At 45.4% G+C, this 24855-nt stretch overlaps 1 protein-coding gene across 1 annotated transcript in view; it reads right to left on the bottom strand.

Moving 5' to 3' along the window:
• Window positions 1–24855, bottom strand: part of snd1 (staphylococcal nuclease and tudor domain containing 1) — a 150507-nt gene that overhangs the window by 19829 nt on the left and 105823 nt on the right. The window contains exons 18-21 of the mRNA XM_034526872.1: window positions 16593–16734; window positions 4959–5082; window positions 3354–3423; window positions 1045–1158 (exon numbers count right to left, since the gene is read on the bottom strand). Of these exons, the coding sequence (XP_034382763.1) occupies window positions 1045–1158; window positions 3354–3423; window positions 4959–5082; window positions 16593–16734 (450 nt within the window). The remainder of the gene's footprint in view (window positions 1–1044; window positions 1159–3353; window positions 3424–4958; window positions 5083–16592; window positions 16735–24855) is intronic.

Raw genomic sequence — 24855 nt, forward strand, 5'->3', positions numbered from 1 at the left:
TGTCGATGTTCAAGTAGGTGGAGATTGGCATTTGTACTTGCTGTGGGATGGACTATGGATACTGATACTACTGCTTTGAGTGTACCATGTTGGTTTTGTTGTGTCTATGTATTTAAATGTCAAGGATTGCTCTGTTTTGTTGAAAATGCAAAATAAAACGTTCCAAAAAATAAATAAAAGGATTTATAGCAAACTTGAGCTCGATCTCCTTCACGAACTGAAGATAAATAATCCAACATAGCAGCACGCAAACGTGTGTAAAAGAAATAGTCATTCTAGGCTGTGGAACAGATACCCTTTAAAGTAACACACACACTCAAACACACAACTAATTAAAGACGGGGCTTAGCACTGTGCCAATCAGGCACATGCCAAAAGAAAACATTGTATATCGGCACAAACTATTCAGGATGCTGCTGGCTCAGGAGGCTATGAATGAGTTGACACACCCACCCACCCACACACACACACACACACACACACACACACACACACACACACACACACACACACACACACACACACACACACACACACACACACACACACACACACACACTGGTCAGCTGAGGTCGAGTAAACACACTCGGACGTAAACAAGAAGATTAGAGCTGAAGAAAAAAAAACAGTAACTGCTGTTCGGCTATCAGATGGACATTTATATACGTAAACAAATACCCACTGAGAACCTGGGTGGTTCAGGACGTGTGGGCTTCTGGGTGTCTGAAGAAATATAGTACGTGCTATCAAATTGTGCATGAACATTAATACCTCTCGGCCACTATGTCAATTATTCAACGTGCTTTTACCGCATGCATTATGCATTATGCACGAGCACAGACCCCCCCCCTCCGTCTGTTAGTTGCAAACGTATCACCTCGTGCGATGACTGAAACTGAAAAAAAAAAAAAAAAGATTTCATGTATTGCCAGAAAAGTCAACTTTCAAAAAGCTGGCAATGAATGAGACGGAGGAAGTTGATATCTCAAAAGTTACATTTTTGAAGCTTTCAAGCTGCGACACATCTCTCTACTCGGCACTTACGTCCTGTGGGACCTGGATGTAGGCGAAGGCATGCTCGGTGGCCTGTGCTGGCAGGGTCCTGGTGCCGAAGGCAGGGGGCATGGCAGCCAGACGAGTGGACGACACAACTTCTCTCTGAGGGACAGGAATCAGAGTCAATATGGAACATGTTTCAAGACAGTGTTAATCTATGCAATCCGACATATCAATTAAAAAATACTGAAGCTGTCAAGTCAGTCTGGGTTCAGGGTAAAAAAACAAAACATTTAATCTTGAGACTTCCACCTCCTCAAACCAATTAAGAGTGAAGGGAACAACGGGAGATGTAGGGAGAAATGTCTGGCTTGTTCAGTTAGGATAAAGATACATAACTTTTTTTTTAAAAGCGTGTGTTGAAAGTTCACTTTCCGATCTTAGTGCATCATTCAAATCAAATGAAGGGCAATAAATCACCGTGCACACACTCGGGCTGTAAATGAACCCACGTCAACCTGTCACGTAGTTCCATTTTTTCCTCTTTTACTAAATCCGTAAGTCAACACTTCAACAATGATAGTTTACAACTGAGAAAGACGGACAGATGCCATGTCGTTGCTCACGGGGCTGCATTCTTGTGCATGCCACCTTACCAATCGCTCCGCAGCTGTTTCTCTACAGCAGCACTGAGCTCCATCTGCTCTCGAGCTCGGCTACAAGCGGAGAGTAAAGACGCCGATAGTCGTCACGGCGGTAGTCAGACTTGTCAGATTAGAAAACACTCAAATCTGTAAAATCATTACAAAAACAAAAGAGGCAACACTACTTGAAGCGTTGCGTTTGAATACAATTAGAGTTGAAATCCATTTTGAGAAACCAAACGATGAACAAAGTAACATTTTTCTAAAAGCGTGCGTAAGAGACAATAACCCGAGTTTAATTGTGCAATGATTGTATTCTTTATTTATGCGTTTACCTTGCTTGGAAGAACCTTTGCCGTTGTTTTTTTAAAGACTTTCCATGAGATGAGAGCCGCGTTGACGACTGTCATCTTTGTATTCGTGCTCAAAAGCCGACAAGCGATTTTGATCTTTAGTGCGGATATCAATGTTAACGCTCTAGTTTGCACATTGCTAGATCAAAAAAAAAAAAAAAGTTAATCTCATGGATTTGAAGCATTAAATAAGCAATTAGGTTGACACGTGATGGCAGGTGTGAGGCAATGGGAGCTACGGCCAATCACTAATCACCGCCGGCTTCCGAAAAGGGAGAGCGTGCTGGTGGAAAGTCAGACAAATACAGCCGTTAGAAATGGGAAGTTAATTTAACGACCCCCCCCCCCCATATCTTAGGTTAATGTGTTCATTGGACTGTACAGTCTAGACAGGATGCCTTGAACGTTTATTATGGATTACGATGTTAAGATTTATCAAAGCCATATTAGATTTTGAAAGCACTGTAAATGCGGGCCTTAAAAGTGAAAGACAAAAGTGGTCTGCTGTCTTTGTTAATGACCACATCGTATTTCAGGGACTGACCTATACCTGAGACAGGTGGCAATATTAGCATCCAATAGCTGATGGCACAGAGCCATGACATCAAGGCCAGAGTGACTCAACCTTCAATGACGCAAAGCTACAGCGAACGGAGGTAGATATCAGCTCCATTTGATCTTTTTTCGGTTTGCCAGGTCGGCCTCGGAGAATCACACTTTCAGCAAAATGCCAGGACGCATCGTGTCTGCCAGCCGAACCTCGAGCTGCCCCCCCCCACACCGGGGTCAGTCACACACTGCGCCGCTCCACTGCATCATGGGAAATGTCCCGCAGGCTGGGGTTTGGATGCATGAGCCACTTGGTGATGCAAGCATGCACACACACACACAATAACGCACTCGCAAGCATATGGCGCCTTCGTCATCACAGAAAGAAATACAATATATATGTATAGTGGGGGAGTTCTGCTTTTTGTTGTTGTTATGAAAAGGAATACAAACTGTACACTCGGTCGTAAACAATAAAAAGGGAAATCAAATAAGCCGGCATCATGTTTGTCCTAACAGCTGCAGCTGGAAGGACACATAATAGATGTTAGGTTGCTTTGAATGTGGAGATAAGCAAACAACTGGTGTCTGAATAGAGGCAAGAAATAGACCAGAAATCCCTCTTCAGATACTAGACTCCCTCCGGCTGTGGGTTTGGCTTTAACAAAACATTTTCTTCATTTTTGAGACCCCCCTCCCTCCGCCGAAAAAAAAAACAATGGGACTATGTTTTAATGATGACCGTGCAACATTCAGCACTTTTTTTTTTTTTTTAAATCACACAGTCAAATTCACGGTCACGGTTACTCACATTGCCGTAGTCAATGTAGAAGACGTGGACCCTTGACGGTGACTCGACTTTCTCCACTCTGGCTCTGTACCTGCAGCAGCAAATGAGATGGAGAGAGGAGAGAGAGAGAGAGAGAGAGAGAGAGAGAGAGAGAGAGAGAGAGAGAGAGAGAGAGATGAAGACAGAGGGCACAAGAGGAAAAGGAGATGAGTAAATGATTCCGTGCTTATTTCCCTGGGGAGAAGGTGTTGGAGGATCTGTCTGTTGTGATCGGGGGAGAGGAACAGGAGAGGATGAGCAGGCCGGGGGAGTGAGAGGCGACAGAAGGGATCTATCAGGACGTGGCAGGGCTGTGAAAATTGCACAGAGGCCTCTTTGCAATAAAGAACAGAAATTCAGACCTATGTTGGCCTCGTGGGAAAATATAACTAGAGTGCATTAGTGCTAATCATAAAAAAAAAAAACAGGAGTTTGATTATTCCAACATATGGCAGGTTTCGAATTTGAAAAGTAAAAAAAAAAAAACTCAATATACAGATCAGCCAGATCACCTGACCGTCACTCGGCCGACTCATCTCCGAGGAGAGAGAGAGAGAGAAGACCAAATTTTAAAAAAAGACAATTTGACGCCACACAATTACGGCATCACGGGGCAAAGAGAGAGACAAGAGAACAAAGTTAAAAAAAAACAAATAAGTGATTAACAGGAAGACGGAGAGCAGCAATGAGCGCAGAGAGAGACACAAAGTGTGAGTGACTGATTAACAGAGCTTTTTCCTTTCTATTTACTCACTCTGTGGTGTTCTAAGAGGACATGAAAGGCACCCAGTTTTTAATTAGCCCCCCAATGAAACACGCCGACGTTCCACATGCATCACAGAATACAAAGAACAATACAAACATAAACATAATTAGCTCGCTGAATAATAGATTACCGGTAAAAAAAAAAGAAAGGAAGAAGAACACAAATCTCAGACAATTGCCCCTTGGAGTGGGAGTTTTCATGTTGCAAGTAATCGAGGAGACAAACGAGGCTGAAGAAAGTGGAGGTTTAAGAATGTTCATTGACTTGCATTGGTGGCGAGACAAAAGAATGACTTTAGTGTCGTGTCGCCCCCCCCCCCCCCCCTTAAAATAAACCTGGCCAGGAAGATGGAGGGAAGGTTGGAGGAAGGGGAGCACCTGTGTCGAGGGAACATTTGTTTTTCTTTAATCAGTTTAGGGATCTTTTTTTTCCACCGTCACCATTTTGACAGACGCTCGCTCTCTCTCGCGCTCCCTCCCTCCCTCGATCACTGTGACTTTTATCTGTCCCCATGACCATCTGTAAACTTCCAACATCCGGTGTGTGCGTGTCTGTGTGTGCGTGTGTGTGTGTGTGTGTTACTGTCAAGCGGCTGCTGATTCTGAAAGGCCAAAGAAGAGGCAGAGAGCTAATTACACCCTGTGGGTGTCTGCAGTTAACGCATCGCAGGCTTAAAAGATAGAGGTGAAAAAAAATAAAAAAATGAAATGCCAGGTATTCTTGAGAAGGAAAGAAACACACAATCTCAGTCTCAATCGATATATATATATATATATATATATAGATTCAGTCTCGGCATTCCTATAATCCCGTGCACTCACCATTCGCCGTCAGCAAACGTGGCGAGGCAGATGTCCCCTCGGCGCGGAGCGTAGGACCCTTCCACGGGCGGCTGGGCGGCGATCTCGGCCCTCATGGTCTCCATCAGATTCTCCAACTGGGCCCCTGACAACGACACGGGGGTTCACACACTTTAAGTTAACGGTTCCAGTGCGATTCGGTTTTCTTTAAGTTGCATTCCGTTACATCACTTATGGGCTGTTTTGTTTCACTTTGACATCGATGTGTTTTACCGTTTTTTTTTGTTGTTGCCCGTATTATGAATTTTACCACATTTGGAATACGAGTTCCCACTCCCAATAGAGACGAAGTTGAACATTGTAAGACGTGATCGTGTAAGATGGGACTGAAGTGATATTTAATTAATGTTGTCTTGAACACACCCTGCAGAGCTCCTTTGCAAGTTTCAGTTCATACAAAAAATCTGTATAACATTTAAAAAGTCTTGTGCACAGATTATGAAGGTTGTTCATGCCGTTTGTAAACTTCTCAGCATCTTTTTGGGGGGCTTTTTGTTGTGATGAATGGGAGATTGATTACTTTATTGCAGGGACATGGTTTATTATTAAAAACACCCGGGTTTCAGTTCACTGCTCAAAAGGTACAAATGAAAAATAATACAAATCCATCTTGGTAGAGCACACAGATTTTCATACAATCCCCAAAAACAAAACCTTCATCTTGGGATCAAGAGAAAAGTGATTGTTATTTAAGGATGGCTGCTCTCTAAAACTCAGCTCTAATGGTATGCCACAATCCATGGGCTCTAAACCCAAGGAAACATGGCTGTTAGTCCATTAGCACCACGCGGCTAACGCTGGTTTGACCCTGCTGGAGACGTGCAGCTTACAGTAAAGAGAGCCAGCTCTTCCAACGGGCTTTTATGGCCTATCAAGCCTTTACATGACACACGGCAGACCCGTTATGGTGGATTCAGGGGCGACGATGGGGGCCGGCGGTGATTGGAGAAATCGGAAAGCGAGTCGGTGCTCCGTGAATTCAATGACTGCGCTGAATGGCGTTCTGATTCAAACCCATGAGTGGCGTTTGGGGGGGGGCCGATGGTGACGCCGCTAAGTATCTCCAAGTGACTCACTTCCTGGTGTTTGTGTCATATGTATATATTTCTGTATGTCATACTATGTTTACGCACGCAGGTCTATTAGTGTTCTCATGCAAGTGGATGCGTGTGTTTGTATACACGTGTGTGTGTGTGTGTGTGTGTGTGTATGTGTGTTTTTAGAGGCCATTTTCACTGATCTGCCACCTGGAGGAGGTTGTGTGGGAAGCAGGGTCATAATCAGTAATGGAGCATTATTTAACCACACGCATTCGTACAATGGGAGGGTCTATGGAGGTACAAAATAAAATCAAGGCTTTGAGAAAGGTATTGAAAAAGATCTCAAACAAAGTCGAAAACATTAATATTGGGAAATATATTTATGACTTGTGTGAGGAATGTGAGGAAGATTCGCCCCATAAATGGAGAGAAATTAATCACCTTCGCAAAAACACGACATAACGATATCCGAAGGTGAATAAATCTCAGGAACATATCGATTAAGACGGCGGAGTGAGAAATGAAATGACTCGACTTGGCTCTCGTGCACTTTTCTGAATGAAATATCAGCTACACGTAACAATGAGCCCCAAAAAAAAAAAGAACTACTAAACTAAATGGACACCAAGAATTAGCCCATTTCCACAGCTGAACACTAGAATGTGTGCAACATGGAGTATGAACCAATAGCAGGGAAACACAGTGTGCTCTAACACAGTCTGTCCCCTCACTGTGCCATCAGTGCTAATGCTCAGAGCTGAAAATACACCCTCGTCAAGCTGCAGCTTCATGTATCCCTAATACACTTTGACTCTGCCAGCCTTTGAGGAAAAAGCCCAACAGGGGGAGAAATCTGATTCCTGACCATCTGTATGTAAACTTGGGGTTTTACAGTAACCGGGTTACGTTGGCGCAGGCGAAACGCATCCTCAGATTTCCCGGGCATGACATGATTTTTCCTCTACTAACCTGGTTTCCCATGCACGTAAATGCAGTCAGTGTGTGTGTGTGTGTGCGTGTCAAATTAGTAAGTTCTGCTTACCGTGCATATTACTGTACTATCAAACAAACAGCTCGGAGGCAGCCAGTGCAGCTCGGAATACACACCGTTCTTTTACTGCTGCGGTGTCATTAACAACACTTTAATATTAATTCTGCTGTTGGAAAACAAGACAAATATACATAATGATGCTGTTGAATCTGAGACGGCCGACAAGCTGCCAACTAACTGCAGACAGGCAAACCTTCATTAGGACGTCGAACAGAGGAAAAGCACCAGCGAGGAGGAAGGAGGGATCTGGAGTGTGAAGGAAGCGGCGGGCGCTCCGTTTGAATGTGGAGGGGGTCAGGGCAGGGGGCGGGGCCTCCAAAACACCTCGTTGGCCACCCACCGCTACACCAACTGCTGATGAATGCAGTGAGGGGAACGGGAGCATGAACACACTCACAGACGTCCTCAGCGTTTTGTAGAGAAAGCAGTTTTTGGAAAACATGTCAGATGAATTTGCTTTCGTAACACACAAACACGCACACGGTGTAGTTACATCATTATGCACCGGCTTTGCCATGGCGACGTGATGCAGACTTACTGGAATGGCATTGGGCTCCAGCCGTCACAGCCAGCCACCTCCTTGATTTATTAATCTAATTAAAAAAAAGTTAGTGCGTGCCTTCCTTCCAGCTCAGACTGGACGAGTGTGCATTTATGTGTGTACACATAAGCTTTAAGAGGGTTTATACCTGCATATATACACACATTTTCTGGTTTCTTAAAAATGAGCTGACAAGAACTGTACAGTACAACCCCATGTGCAAGAACCCAGTGACCTGCACAGACCCACATACACAGCATGGTTAGCCAAGACAAATATGTCTGATGCCTCCATTCTCACTGGTGCACTGATGTTGGGTGCAGCCGAGCCCCCGTTGAGAGTGCAAATGTAACATAGCGGCCTAACCAGGCAATTACAACTTCCAAGTCACACGTGGTGCCATCGGGCCCCACAAAGACGTCCACTGGTAAGAGACGCCTGGCAGTGTTTGTGAGGTAAATCAGCATCACAGCACGAATGCTTAAAACGCCCTCACTGAAACCATTAGGTCCTAAAAACTGAATAATGCAGAGGAAAAAACGCCAGAGCACTTGCTCTATTGACCCCCCCCCCCTGTGGATGTGGAAGAATCGCGGGAAGATCCAGGTCATTTCATTTTTGCAAGTCTCACTTTTTCATGCACCGCTTTCATATGAAAGAAAAGGGCATAGTGTCCTCTATATACGTCCATTGGTGCAGCTCGTGTCACACATGTTCACAGTTGGTCCGATTTAGTTTAGTCATGCGCCGCTGCAGACGGATCGGACTAGTTGCACTTTTCCTGTCGGTTGACTCTTGTGGTCTGGAACTACACACCGGACTCCATTTGGGCTCCGGTTGGGGTGATGCAGTCCAAAGGGCACAGACGGTGCAGTGTTATGGATCGTTAAGTTTAACCAGATGATTTACGAGCCGCTGGGAACCCGTAAGTCAAGTCCAGTCGCAGTTCAACAATAAATCCATGTCACTGGCATGATTTCTTTTCTCTAAAGATACAAAAACAAAAACACACGTCTCATGATTTTCTTCCGTGCAGTCTTTTATAATTTGGTTCGTGGTCAGAACAATCTTTCTATTTCATTAAGTCAGCATGTCAACTCAACTCCAGACAACATGGATATGAACTTTGTGGGACCACACATATGAAGTACATGTAACACATCCTTATACCTTTCTAGCATTTTTTAGCCCTTCCTTGTCTTAGGCATCATCATTCATCTGCTGGGATTTTCAGATCCAATTTGCTCTGCAGGTTTCTTGGACAAAGGTGAACTGGCTTTGGGATTATAAATTTATCAGGAGCACATCATCAATGTGTGCTGGCGTACTTCTGGGTTGAGTGCACGTCTGCGGACGCACAGTCAAGACAAGTACAAAGAAAAGGCAGCCATGTGGAATCCCATATAGATGACCACAATAATAGACTGAAAGTAGCTTTTAAACGCTGCAGGTGGGAACGGAAAGAAAAATCGAGACCCTCAGGGGTCAATTTAGCAAACTCTTGAGCACGCGGCATCCCGGTGAAAAGTCTGAATGAATGTGAGCAGTCACATTAGGAAGGAAGTGCAGCGAGGACACTCTGCGTCACAGAGGCAGACTCCTATTTAATGTTGGCATAGAGACAGCTGAATATCGGGTAAGCCACGTCGTGTGAGAGTGCTCATTTGGTGTTGAAGGCAGAGCCAAAGCGATGATCCAAAAAAAGAAACCAAACCACTGCCTCCGTCCGACGCTAGCCAATTCCTCTCGGTCTTCATCTCTTTATTCCTCTGTTGTTTCTCCTCCCTCGTTCTGTAATTTGTTTATACACCATTATGGCTGCAGCTGTTTGTAAATCATATATAATTACATTGTGAATGCCCGGTACGGAGTGAGAGAGCGATTAGGCTTAAAAAACAAGAAAACAATGGAGAAGGAGAGCGAGAGAAAAGGGAGACAGTTTTACTGGTTGGTTATGATGGGATTTGATTATATTGAGGCGCACGGTGTGTGAGCAGAGACAAGGGGGAACAAAAAGCCAATGAAAACAGTGAATCATGTGCCCTTTCGCTACGCATCCCAAGGCCGTACTGAATTCTATTAAGCTGTTTACCAAAGCCATTAAACCACAGAAGGGTAAATAATCACAATATGACAGAGGCCAATAGAGCGACGACGGCTGCTCGTGGAAGCATTCGCACTTCCTGGCCGAGAAGAACGAAGGAATTAGGAGTCAAAGGGGAGTGCGTCTATGAAAAGGACTTGTGCTGGGGGGAAAACAATCCACTGGAGAGGATCCGGAAACAGAAATATGGCTATAATTAACAAACTTTTTTTTTTTTGCAAAAAAGGAAGGCAGGCAACATCTTTTCGTATCGAGACGGGCAAACCGAAGCCGCCTTGGCGGGATGGCGCGTCGTCTCCCGTCGCAGCTGCCGAACACGAGCCTTGTGCTTTAGTTCACCCGTTAAGCTCGGAGCGCTAATATGCACGAGGCGTTATCCTCGGGGGGGGGGGGGGGGAACGAACGGCTGCATTTCAGGACGTGCTCGCAACACTTCACTCACAAAACAACAAAACGCAGGCTCCGTAAAGCATTGTGTGTGCGCAGCTATGAGTCTAACGCCCCCTGTGGTGGGTCAAAAACACAACCGGGGATATTTCTTCACTTTCTGAAGAGGAGGGAGCAAAGACAAGAGAAAGGCTTCCTGAGTGACGCATCTGCAGAGCGTTGAGCGAGAGAGAGAGAGGCCTAAAAACAACTAATGATCCCCCTGATTGACTAATGCTGCTCCACTCCCACTGGAGAGTGATATGGATTATATATCTCATGCAATACCCGCCTTCCACTCCCCCACCCCCATTACCACCACCGCCACCAATTACCCCCATTCCATTCTACCCTTCCCGGCAGTCTGCAGCCTTTTACAGCAAATTTACGGTTTCTGTAATTGGAAACACCATCACTGACAATCTAAAACAGAGAGGGCTACCTGTGGCTCTCTTCTTTTGCACCCGGCTCTCCTGCTCCGCTCTCTGCCACCTGTCGAGCCTCATTGACTGCGGCTAATGCTTCGTTTTGATTGTGAGGAGACCCAAATATATTCATAAGATGGCCCTTTGCATCATTGGAGGAGGAAGAGGACCGGGGGAGTGCGAGCACAGACCATTTTTTTTTGGAAAGAACCCCATTTGGACCCCGTAAGTGGATCACCGCTGCGAAAAGTGCCATTCAGCCAGTTAGCTTTAGGTAATAGACCCAGAAGTTGACATTAATGCAAATCATGCTCGCTTACGATGGTGAAGAGCGAGGATGAAGACGACGGAAATCAAAGCACCCCGTCTTACACCGACAGGGGGCGCTGACCTTTTAGAAGTTAAGTTGTGTGTCTGATTAAATAACGAATGCCAGGTGGGGGGGGGGGGAGGGGGGGGGATTATCTGGGCAGGGTCTGACCTCTAAATATGGCTTCTGAGGCAATGACATGGAGGGTAGAAAGTAGCGGCGGCTGCTGCTGCATCTTCAGTGCATATATATATATATATATATATATATATATATATATATATATATATATATATATATATGCAAAGAATCTGGGTAAGTTCTGCACAGAAATAAGTACTTTTGAGTAGACAGTGCGCACTCATAACACATTTTACTCGGGCTGAATTTTAAATTAGATGTTACAGACAATCAGCTTTAGCTTCAAGATGAATGCAATACGTTGAGAGAACAGTATAACAATTACAGCCATTCTCCCCTAATGTTACGGGGCCATTAAAACGATTCAACATAATCATCAATACAATTGACACATTAACATTTCTTTTTGTCCGTCGTCTTTGTTTTTCATATCACAATTCGTTCCTTCACTTCATTGTTTTAAATTAGACTGTTAAACAAAGAACTCGCATGATTAAGAAAAGAAAAGAAAAAAATACTTCCTCAAACCTTTTGTTAAAAAATAAAAAGCCGTAACGCTGTGTTGTAGGATGTAATTATCTCAAACCCCTGACTGACTTGCCACAGGAAGATTTCACCCTGAATGAAATACAAATAAAGCAAACACTGCAGGCACCACTGTTATTAAGCACTATTGTAAAAAGTTATCATCACTTGGCTGCCTTGACATGACATCCAATTAGCGGGCCACTCATCCTGATCAATATGAAATGCTACAGTAATTCTCATGGCCTCTTATAGACACTGTGAATACCAGCGTTACCGTGGCAACTTGCCTCCTCTTAATATAGAAGTCGGACTTAAGGATAAGGATAAGAAAGATGCTGATGCCGTGATGCGGTGAGATTGATGTCGGGAGGACATGTTGGCCGAAGATGTCGTCTGAAGAGACGAGTACTTTATATGAAACAACAACAAAAACTCAATTGAAGGTAAAGAAAAGAAGCCCATGAAGGACTAAGATTGAAACGTGACATTTCAAGGTAATGGCATTCAAATTCAAAAGACAGAAAGAGGGGCCTGGTCTGAAGTGTGGCCATAGAGAACAGCTCCCTGCCCGCCTTGCTCAATCAGTAGCCGGCATCATTAGGTGATGAACAGCTGCTGTGTGTAAAAGGTAGAAGTGTGAATAATGCGGACGGAGCGGCACCTGGTTGGAGGGGGGGGGGGGGTCTGTATGGGAGCCAGGAAACAAGCACCAGACAGCACCAGACAGGATGTACCGCCAACTGCGCTGCTGCAGCCGAAGCCTCGAGGTGGGTAGAGATGTGCGTTTCCCCCGGTCAAGGACCCGGGGCCTGCAATCCAGCCCCATGGAGGTGACAGTTAAGTGACTACACATCAGGAGGAGGCTGCTAGCTATGCTACGAAACACCTGGAAGAACGTTGCCCAGTGATACAGTTGTTAGGGACAGGACAGCCCGTGCAACATGCAGCACAGGTGATGGCAAGCGAACGCTCCATGAACAGGATTACAATATCTGCACTAAGGATCCGATTCATCCCTGCAGCAATATTCAAAATCTTCCTAAAGTCGTTCGCTCGGTGGAATTGGGACACGACTCATGAGTTTTTAGGGAAACTAATACTCCTGTAACTTTATGTCTTTCATTAAAAAAAAGTGTCAGAGCCTCCAATGCTCAGGATGCAGCCTTTACGGGCTACACACTCATTAAGTCTTCAGGGCTATATTTAGCAAAGTTGTTGTTGTTGTTGTTAATTATGTCGACTCCCCAGCATAGTGGCAGAGCGACCACCACGTACATGACAGAGTCACTTATTCCCCGTGTGGCCCGGAGTGGCCTCTGTCTTCTCGTGTCCAAGGTCACGCAGATCTATGACGGTCCCCCTCTGACAATAATTACACGTCGCCTCCAGAGAGAGAGAGAAACACACACACACACACACACACACACACACACACACAAGGAGAATGGGGAGAGAAAATAGAAAGCATTACCAGGAAGAGACAATGTGTGCGAGGAGGAAAGTGAGACAGCGAGAGATAAACGCACACAGCAAACCGATAAAGACCCCTTAAAATAAACCGAGGATTTAAGAGCGCAATCCCTCAAGCGTCTCAGTGACTTGGAAGAAGAAAAAAAACATTCCTAATGTGAAATTAATCACTTATCGAGCTTGGGTTAAAATATCCATATGTGAAGATAAAAAAATTAATTTAAAAAAAAGCAGCACTTAAGAGTAATTAAATGTGAATAATTAAAATAGGGGAAAAAATACAGAGCGCTTAAGGAACCCCGGAGAATGAAAAGATATTACAAAACGGCGTTTTTTCCCCCAGAAAATACGAGAATCGTTGAGAGAGATAATGCGTGTTGATTTACGTGCAACAACAGTCGTGTGTAGCCTTTACTCACCACTGCCCTCAGCAGACCACAATAAAACCACGATAAATACATAAATATCCTGGACTAGAAGAAAGCCACAGTCCCACAATGGTTTATGGTATGTATACGGCTTTTTACATATATTTTTTTCTCCTTTGCATTCGTCTTATTTATTGCTCTGTAACAGACGTACCTCCCGCTTTACAACATCTGATACCTCGTCCCACTGGACTGCCATTATCTGCTGTCATCTGCTTCAAACCGTATATATGCTTTTATCAATGTCGTAATTTCTTCCCCCCCCCTCCCTTTTTTTGTCTTCCGTTTGTGGCGCTCTCTACAGACACCCGACCTGGGTTAGAATATTTATGCATTCGTCTTTTCATGTCATAAACAACTGGCGTGCGCCGTATTGTCAGCGTTATCATGCTACCTGGAATATTTCACTGCTTTCACTCGTCTTGACTCTTTAATTTTCCCACTTTGAATCAATAAAGCTCATCTTATCTCATTGAAGCAACGGCTGAAACGAATGGGTTCTTAACTGCAGACAGAAAAGAAGAAAAAAAGGACTTTCTCTACCAGGCCCAGCTGCATTTGTAATCTTTTTTTTTTGCTTCTATAAATACCGCTAACTTTCCTGATTGGTTTTACTCGCACAATAAAAAAAAATAAAAAAAGCTGTGGATTATTGAAGTTAAGTAAATTGCCTCCCACCTCCCATCAATATGGCAATAGGCTTTTTACTTTCTCCTTCCAGTGAGGCCGTGCTGCCGGCTGCCAAACTGAACATCAGGGTGAGACGCGGGCCTGCGCTCCATATCATAAGTGTGCTGGTTCTCAAGGATAGTCAAGGAGTACTCAGTGAAAGGGCTTTTTTTGCTTGCCTGGCAAATGGAGTGCTGCTAGTGGGGTTGCCAAAAAAAAAAAGAAAAAAGACTGACGTAATTTGGACTCCGATCTCCGCCGGTGGTTTTTGTAACGGGAAAGGAGAAAAAAATTGGGTGTTGTTGAAGTGGCGTCGGGGGGGGTCGGGGGTCTGAGAAGGTCGATTTCTGATGAGCTGCATCATGAAAGTGCTTCGTTCAACTCTGTGGCCAACTTGTTGCTTTTCTATGTGAAGGCGGCGTACACACACTGGCGGCTGAGCGTCAACCCCCCCCCCCCCCCCGAGCTGCCTCAATGCTCCGCGACGGTATTGTGTCAGACGGCAGCGATGGCGGTCACAGCGGGGTCCGCCATCCGATGGCGTGCGAAGATTTTAGAAAGTGCAAGCGTTCTGAATTAATTACTTGACAGACGTGATTTGTTTGAGGTTAATTGGGCTTGCCAAAAGGGCTGAACAGGCGGGATGAGGAAACTCATAACATATAACATGCCATTCTTTTTCCCACGTCGACAGCACAAGTTAACCCCCTTTTTGTCATTTATGAGAAGTGTTGTAATCAGTTGGCGTCACAAGCGCATTTATAGAATTCAGACTGGGCTCATGCGCGTATATACATTCCTTCACTTCAGATATTGAGGGGAAAGGGAAGAGGGAGAGGGGGGGGGGGGAGAGGTGGAACATGTAATGATATTGCAAAGCACTCAGCTTGTATGATTTTACAGGCCCTAACACTTTGATGTGCTCTTCAAGGGGTTGCTATGACTTAATGTAGCTTTGAGGAAGCGTCAGCGGAAAATGAAAGAGGCAGAGGGAGAAAAAAAAAAAAAAAAAGAGCTGGCGGAAGGCGAGGAGGGGCAAAACAACGCGATACGGAGGGAGAGGAGGAGGAGGAGGAGGAGGAGGAGGAGGAGGAAAGGGGGGCGAGGACTGGTGAGGTGGCCTTCCCTGCTGAGAAGAACACTTTTCTTTAAGTAGAACGTAAGGCTCTCGGTGAGGGAGCGCCAATTAAATAAATAAAAAGACCGCAGCATTGCTGGATCATCTAAAAAAATCGAGCCTTTACATGAGAAAATATTACATAACTCACAGCTTCCCTGTCAAAATACACTGAGAGCAGCAGTATGAAAAAAATGCAGTTTGTGTACAATTTATTTAAATGCTACTGAGAAAAGTGCTGCTTCCCGTATAGATAAAAGGGATATATGAAAGATATGCTAACGAATACAAAAAAATAAATAATTTGATTTGCTCTTTGAATCCATGATGTTAAAGAACAATTGAGGGGCCAAATGCTTTCGACACTCATGTGTGTGACTGGATTATTATGGTGCGAGTGATAATTAGCCTCAGATTGGCAGTAAATGAAGGCACATTAATTAATTACAGCAGTGAGGCAAATTAGGAGGTGGCCAAAGTCAATTTCATGGCCTCTGACAGTCGAGCGCCAGTGAAGCCAGATGTGAGAGGAAGACCTCCGCATCGTCTCGCGCTCCCCAGCACACAAACTGGCAGGCGATGAAGGGATGGTGACGGACGTGTCGTCGGCCTCAGCTCCGTTCCAGCTAGTTTGCGAGTCACCAAAAAAATCCAAAAGGTGTCGTGGACAAGGTCGGTTCAAATCCTAATAATCCTTTGAGGATCATAATGATGATTAAGAAATGTCCCGAAAAACACTTTCTGCAACAGCCGCACCACATTTCTCTGAAAAGAGAAATCCATTCTCTCATTATCTGGACCTTGTAATATTGACTGCGGAGGCAATAATAGCAAAAGTGTTGCTTAGTTACTGTTGCTGCTGTGGACAACAAACTGCGGTGTGTGTGCACTTGTAATTAAAACACAGAAACAGATGTATACATGTGCACACACACCTCCATTTTGATACTGCGGAGGATGGCCCATTAAGTTTACCACCTAAAAGACGGACCGTTACCCAGAACAAAACAGGATGGAGGGAGGCATTATGTGTACACACACACACACACAGCTTGTCAGAGGGAGCAGCCATGTGAGAATACTAGGGATTGTTAGTTTTCCCATCTCCAGAACTTTTCTCTCTCCCCCCCCCTCCCCCCCTGCAGCGAGGGATGAGGCAGCAAGGGATGGAGCGAATGTCAAGAGCGGTCGCAATAATTGCCATTCATAAAGTCAGCGTGGCGTTTAAAAAGGAGTAAAAAGTGAGCGGACCCCTTTGCTCACACCCCTGACGTTGACGGCGTAATACGACATGTTAACAGCAATTTCAAGTTTCACACACGCACACGCACTGTTCTGAACATACCTGTCTCTACGTCCTGGGAGTAGAAGTGCAGGGTGTCGCAGATTTCGGTGACGTACACGGCTCTGTAGTTGGCCGCTCGCTCCTTCTCTTCCGTTACGTACACAACCTCCTCGACTGGTTTCTCCTCATAATTGGCCCAGATCTACAACACACACACACACACACAGACACACACACACTGACATGTCAGTGACTGCAGCAAACACCAGATATGTGCAATACAAACATGGTGCTAAATCACTTCACATTATCCTCTGTATAGTTTGGGGAAACAAAAACAACGAGGTAGAAATAAGCACAATAGATTGATAAAACATGTCCGGTCACTAAATATAGTTGAACATCTATTTCCACCCAATTAAGACATGACAGTGTGACTAATGACTGATGTTGAGCACCAGAATAATAGCATGAGAAGTCAGGAGTGGCGGCGCGTCACTCTTTTGTTGCTCATCATCTTGGGCCAAACTCAAACCCGTGACGCCGCCAGCAGGTGGGACCGTCTTTTGTTTCTGAACCAACGTGATGCTACAAAGAAATTCATAAAAAGGTTGTAATCATCCATTTACGAGAACCCCAAATCATTTTTTTCGTGGGAAAAGAGTCCAAATGGACGCTAAGACACAGCAGAAATGGTAGCTAGTCGATACTTCTTCAAAGGCCTTTTTTAGGGTGTTAAAGTAAGAATTAGGTCAACATGTTCGACATGTAGTGATAATAACAAAGAAAAAACATATAAAATCATAGGTTGGGGAACCAATAGTGTCAATGAGGTACCTCACAAGCATGGCTGTGTAATGTGTGTGTGTGTGTGTGTGTGTGTGTGTGTGTTTAGCTGCATCCTTTCGATGCTGCATCAAGGTTACTTCTTTCGCCTCCCCAGGAGAAACAGAGGGCAGGAGTCTCATTAGGGAGAAGTGCTTTGCCTTGGGCCACATATCAAACTGCATGGATGTCAGTGTGTGTGTGTGTGTGTGTGTGTTTACAGAGTGCAAGGGATGCAGCAGAAAGAAAGCGTGGTTGTCAAAAAAACTGAATACGGGGTGTTTGCATACGGCTACAAGTTCAGAAACGGCATGAGGCACGTGCACCGACACATGATGGTCAGGATGCACGTGAGCTAATCAACTCCCTGCAGATGAAGGGGAGCGAAGGAGGTGTACAGGAGGTGTACAGGGAGCGAAGATGGGCGGCGAGCCCAAAAGTCAAAAAGTGCAACCGAGCTTCACAGGGCTCTAACTTCTTGTGCTGCAGCAGCACAGCTTGTTACCATTCCTTTCTGCAGGCTATTTGGGAAGTGTTTACTTTTAAAGGTTACAGAAAGAGGCAGACTGATATTTTTTACAGCGCAGTGATATTAGCCAATTAGGTTCTGGCTAATTATTTAACTGCATGGTGTCATGGAGTTAATTAGATTAGCTAGTTTTAATGTTGTCGTTTTTCACTCTGCCTTTGCTCATCTGCAGAGCTACGCTTGTGTTAAGGCTTAGTTAATCATACCCGAGGCTCTTCAGCATGCTCAGATTATCCGTTTACCTCATTGATGGGGTGATGTACAGTGGCAAGGGTGTTACGGGAAAAAACGGTGTGTGTGCGAGCGCGTGTGTTAGCGACAGAAATTGGTCAATTAGATTTGAAGGAATAAAAAAAACAAAAAAAACAATAGTCACCATGGAGGAATTGCTTCCAACCGTTAGCCATGAAACCAGTGACAGAAGAACTGAGTGCTGCCCTCCTGCCTATCCCTGAACAAAAGACAGGGCCATACTACCCTACTATTACATTCAATTATTCATCCCACAAAGTTTTTTTTTTTTTTTTTTTTTTAAGAAAAGAAAAAAAGCCGCAGAAAAGAAGAGAAGGAGGAGAAAAAGGTCGGAAGAAAAAAAAGAAGCAGGTAGCGTTTCTGGGGATTGAGGGCGAGAAAGGTTAATGAAGACCGAAAACGCACCCACGCTTCGTAAACCCTCAGATCAACCGGGATTCTGGTTTTTTTTTTTTTGTACGGCATTAGACGGGCGTGTGCATTATCGAACACACTTAAATACAGCCATGTGCACACAATATATGCAGAGTCACAAATGCTGGAATATAAACATGCTTCCCCACATTGCAACCGAGCTGACATGGACGCGGCTTTTTAATCAAAACCGGCAGCACCAATTAGGAAAGGCAAAGATTAGTGTGTCACCTTGTATTAGACTGGTGGCCATCAATGTGGCACCTTTAGGGTGGTGGCAAATGGGTGGGCTTACGGGGCAGGAGGGGGGGCTGTTGACCTGTGGCTTTGTGTCGAGTGTGGATGTCACTGTGACAAGAGGCAGGTACGAAGACAGATGGAAAAACACATTGGGCCCCCTCGGAGAAAGTTCTACTTTCTGCTCCGAGGAGCGCTACGCGTGCTGAAAACACAACCAGACGGCTTGATTAAAGTGGAGAGGTTGCACGCACACACACACACACACACACACACACACACAATGAAAAGACACAAACCGAGGCCAGCTGACGCAGATTTGCTCCAACGGTAGATTCCCATTCAATCTGGAATCTTTTGAGCTTGGTGTTAACGTTGATCTGGATCAGAGTGTATTTATTTATTGTTTTAGATGTTTACTAAACCACTTTGTACGTGTTCTCTGATGCAGTCAAGAAGACGTTTGCAAAAAAGTTAAACCCTTTTTTGCCATTTGGCATCGTCAAACCTCCGACATTGCTTCGACAATGAAGTATTGTGGTTCTGCCCACTATATATTGAATGTTAAAATCAATGAGCATAATCTTTCACACACACACAATTCACACAAACGGCACGTTGTTATGGTAAACATCGACCAGTCAATTGACTATCGGCTTCCCCTCCCCACCATTGCAATATTAGCATCTATGTAGAGGTTCACCTCTCAAATAAATGCACAGATACACACACACACATACACACACACACACACACAGGCACACAACCGCTGTGCCCGGGGCTGATGACCTTCCGTGAGCAGCCAACCATCCTGTTTGTTCCACTTGAATGCAGGTATGTGACTGCTGCTTCTGCTCTGCAACTGCAGCCAGACGCTACAGCCACCAAGCTGCCAGAGACAATGAGACAGGGGGGGGGGGGGGGGGGGGGCGCAATAGAAAGATGGGGAAAAAGGGAAAAGCGGCAGGCCATTAAGCTCGGGCTGAAAGGACAACAAGTCCTAATAATGGAGGCCAGGCTGAGAGCGATGGCGGGTTAGGCTGACCTTCACAACTCCTGAATGACACCACACACTTACACCAAAGTGAGTCAGTGGGGTAATGCGATGATGGGACGACGCGCTTCTCTATTGACGCACTCGGTGACCATCGGGAACCACATGGAAGAAAACGTTCAATCCTGTGTGTGCGGTGAGGTCTCATCCGTTTTCTTCTCCCTTTCATTCACGTCTACTTTTATTCCCCTGCTTCTTTTATCCTGCTACAAATCACGGCTTTCTCATCCGATTCTTCTTCTTATTTCAACACTATAGTAACAAATGATAATTTTTCAACTGAAAAAAAAAAAACATGGTCCGTTTATAGAAGCTACGACTTCCTTTTAAAGACACCAGCCGCTGTGCCTTTTTAACAGCTAAAGCGGTCTCTTACATAAGTGAAACCTGGATGCCAAATGTCAAGGGCACTGAAGGAGAAATACCTCGTTATAGCCAAATCCTTACAGCGGCGCGCCCGGTGGAGAGTCTTAATTTCCCTGCCCGGTACACCGGATAGCTCGCTGACGGAAGAGCAGCTCTCTGACAAGAGCGGCTCTGCTTCGGAGAGTTAAGTAGGCTGCTGATTAGCTTAGCGATGATTTCTCGGAACTATTTTTTTTCCCCATAATTTGATGAACAGTGCGGCAGGCCGAGAAACGATGACAGAGCGAGTGTTTCTACAATCGTGCAGCGGATTCCTACAAGCGCAGGTGGGTTGAATACACGGGACAGATGGATGACTGAACACGCGCGCCGTGCCTAGAACAAGAGGGCGAGCGGCTGGTTTGAACGCCGATTAAAAAAGGTGGCAGCGTGTCAAATCTGGGACTGTGTTTTCTGCTCCGTTGATACAAAAAAAGTCCCCACCAGCTCCCCGAAGTACAAGCCATGCGCTTTGTTCGCATGCAAGGGCCCAACAAAGTAATAAAGGGTTTGGTGTTAAGAAAAGACGTTTGTACGGTAGTTTAAAAAAAAAATGAAACGCACTCATATCTTTGGTTTACAAGATGTTCTGAACCGAATCTCTAAAAAAAATGATTTGAGAACCCAATTACGAACACGTTGCACCCCTTTTCTAATCAAGCTGACGCACTCGGAAGAGAGCGCTCCTCGGAGAAGAAGAAGGAAAAAAAAAAAAAAAAGAGCGTTTCGCGCACTATTCTAAATAGCCGCGTCTTCACAATCCCTCATTACAGCTCGACAGCTGCGGCGTGCGCACGTCGCTGCCCGGCGATTCAAAGCACACCCCAGTGGACGAGGCTGCTCGTGACACTAACTTTGTTGCACCTCTGACACAACGCAGCTGACAACCAGCAGAAACGTGGAGATGAACGGGCGTGTGCGGGGCTCTCTTCTTAACACAGTGCCGTTGTTCATTCAGTAGCCAATCACACTTGGAGGAACAATTGAAATCAATAGGAGCATGTCAGTCATAAGAGTGCACTTTGTAAATCAATTTAGGCCCCATTATATCCCTGATGAATCCTCTTTGGATGGAATGGTTAATTAATTCAACTGACCGAGGGCACGTTTCTCTCTCTTCGTGATCACTTTTTTTAGAAGCTCACTTCAAAAGGCTTAAAGCTTCACATAAGAAGAGAAGGGGGGGGGGGGGGGGGGGGGGTTGAGCTTCACTCGTACAACAATACGACAATCAAAGAGACGTATTGGGAAGCGAGTGAAGGCTGCGTATTCAAATGGGAAAAAGTTAAAGATGGGCCTGAACGCCAATCCCTCTGGTACTCGTCGTAGTAAAACACTTAAATCTATCCAAAGAGCGCAGCTTGAGAACTCCGCATTTATATTTTATTCCCTCCACGATATATAGTTTAGAAAAGTTACCCCTGTAGAGTTCGATGGGTACACAAAGGACCGGGCTGGCGTGGCAGAAAGGTGGAAGGCCCTGGACTTCCTGTTGCTCCATGGTGTTCGTCCGTATTGACGAAGCCTTTAGAGGTGGAGAGTGATCTACAAGACAGACAACTGCTTCGCTGAGGGGCAATCTGAGGGGCAATCTGAGGGGCAATGTGAGGGGCAATCTGAGGGGCAATCTGAGGGGCAATGTGAGGGGCAATCTGAGGGGCAATTTGCCATATCAGAGAGCCTCCCTTTAAAGTCACAGGAACTTTTATGTGTTATGTTTTCCAGTGCATCTGCTTTGTAAACAGTGAATGCTTTATGTACTTTAAAAAAATATATATATGCCATTCATAATGACATCCAACTAAACATATTTAGGGTGCATGGGTGGCATGGAGTAGCTTGTCATCAATAATTAATATTACCACACTGTCCTTGAACGGTTAACGGCTGCAATACAGGAAGTGCTGTTTACTAGATTTGATGTGAAATCGCCCTGTACAATAAAGAAAAAAGAAACATAAAACATAATAAGAAATGAACGTAAAAGAAGTCCACACATCTTGACTGAGTGACAGGCGGACTACCGGGGTGCTCCAGTCTGATTTATTGACGGTTTAAGAGTTCATTTGGAGGTACAGAGATCACAATGTAAGGGACGCAACAGACATGTTGTCATTATTGATTTTGATTGGAAAGAGAGTTGAATGACATGTGTCAGGGCGGTCCAATGGCCTCTCGCCCTGTAAAAGGGAAAAGACATTAACCCAACGCAACAGCCCGGGGCCAGAAGAGGCCCGCCTCCGAGGTTGAGAGGGGGGTCCTCGGCACATTAACCCCCGATCGCTCACCTTGTCGTGGCGGGATAAGTACAAGTAGTAAGAGGGACGGCCGTGGTAGCGGGAGGAGAATTGATTTACGGGAAAGAGGAGTTTTATTGTATGCAAGCTTCGTTGTCATTCCTTCCCCGGATGTCCTCATATTCAGACATAATGCACGGCAGCCTTGCGTCATAAAAACATATAGACCAGGCTAAGCACACAAACACGTGTATTGTGCACAGCCTGTGGCCTCGGGGGGCGAACCGGCGCAGGTTGAGTTACGACGCCGCCGCGACATCGCTCCTGCCTCAGTGGGCTAATGCAGTGCGGCCGCTTGTGGGCCTGCAAGGCCACGCACGGCGTGGACACGGGATTGTTAAAAAAAAAAAAATTATAATAATAAATGCCGGCCGCGCACAGGCTTATTCGACAAGCTGTAAAACCTGAAATGGCACAACTATATCATGTTTGAGGAGGCAATCGGGGGGGGGGGAGACACGTCGAACACACAAGGAATTCTAAGGGGGAGTTGTTTTGTACGAACCGGCACAGTGTTTGAATTGCACTTCGCCATGTTCATCATAATCAGCCATAACGACCACAGTCGGTCTGCTGCCAGTTAAGAAAACACCTCGGACATTAAGAACAATCTGGATAGGTGAAACCGATGTTATACCGAGATACTTAAATAAGGACGTAACACTATTTTTTTACTATTCTGGATTTCCTAAAAGATCTTGCATCAGGCTGAGGCTCCAGCGACTCCAGTGGGGGTCAGTGTATCCCAGAGTTGAAACCAATCAATCCTAATCTTCTTAAATAAGAATATTAGAAGTGTCCACTTTCACGTTCCAAGCCAAACAGTGAGGGTGCGCGAGGGAAAGCGGGAGTGGAAGGATGAGTCTCTCGGATGTGGTTACTTAGCAGATAAATTATGCATTAAAACTGCACAGGTGGCGCGGAGCAGGGTTTTTTTTTTTTTTTTAGGGGAAGGGAGGGAGCCCGAGCAGCTGGGGAATTCATAACGGGAACGGAGGAGCCAAGCCAGGAAGAGAGAGGGAGAAGAAGAGAGAAAGAGATACTGTCTAGCTTCATATCACAGCCAACAGATGTTCTCCCATCACAGAGGCAGCAGGCAGGCAACGGGGCTACTCAACCCCGGCTTACACGGCTAATATGACCCCTCTCCGAGACACACACACACACACACACACAACAGTCGAGGGCTCGCAAACGACCAAAGGCTAACGCGGTGCTAACGTGCTAACCTTTATAAATTGGGTCAAATTGATCCAATTCAGCTGTGTGGGAGCAGCTCTGTCGGCCTGCTGACAAAGAACTACCCGGCGACGAGTGCGGAAGTAAGTACGCTTATTTATAATCACTCTGTTCAGGACGTGACATCACAATAAAAAGGACACGAGAAGAAAAAAGAAAAGAAAAGCGCAACAGGCAACTTGCCACCGACAGAGATTGGTGGGGTGTGTGCGCACGTCAACTTAGAGGGGGCATGGCGTTACCATGGAAACAGGGCATGTGGGTGCATTTGTAATCGGGGGTGACACATTAACATACACCCCGTGCCATCGTCCCTCCTGGGCGCCACCCTTCGAACCAAGCATTGTTTACAGATCTCACACTCACACACACACACACACACACACACACATACTGGAGGCAGTCACTCCTGCAAATGGATACTTATGTCAAGTGGGCCTCTTTTTGTTTGTGTTTGTTTGTTTAGTTTTTTTTTACTGGGGCAGTGAGCGCCGTCTATCTGCCGCCATTAAAAGAGGATCAAGCCAAACAAGATGTCGTCAGAGCAAAACAAAAGCAGCGCCGCGGAATAAGCACGCAATTACAGCCGGCCAGCTGCAAGTGCGAGGGCACATGATACACACACACACACACACACACACACACACACACACACACACACACACACGCACTCAATCTTCAAATGGTGTACACAGGAGGCAGGGAAAAAATATGAAAAATATGGAGAGAAAAGAGGGGGGGACACACAATAATTAAGCTGTAGCCAAGACAAACACTTTGTCTGATTGTGTATTATGATAACCTTAATAAAAAATGAGGCACTGCTAGAAGGGGAGATTTGTACAAAAGGGATACGAGCACTTAGAGCTTTGCTTGATTTCTGTCTGATGACCATGTTTGCTTTGACGGCTCCCCCCCCCCATATACACACACACACACACACACACACACACACACACCAGCTATTCTTATGACCTTGATGCCAAATGGGTGAAGTTACGTCTCTTTCTTTAAATACGCCCACTGAATTTACCAACGCGTACACACCACTCAGGCCCACCCCTCAGCCTT

This window comes from Cyclopterus lumpus, chromosome 23 (genome assembly GCF_009769545.1).
Source record: "Cyclopterus lumpus isolate fCycLum1 chromosome 23, fCycLum1.pri, whole genome shotgun sequence".
Classification (NCBI taxonomy): Eukaryota; Metazoa; Chordata; class Actinopteri; order Perciformes; family Cyclopteridae; genus Cyclopterus; species Cyclopterus lumpus.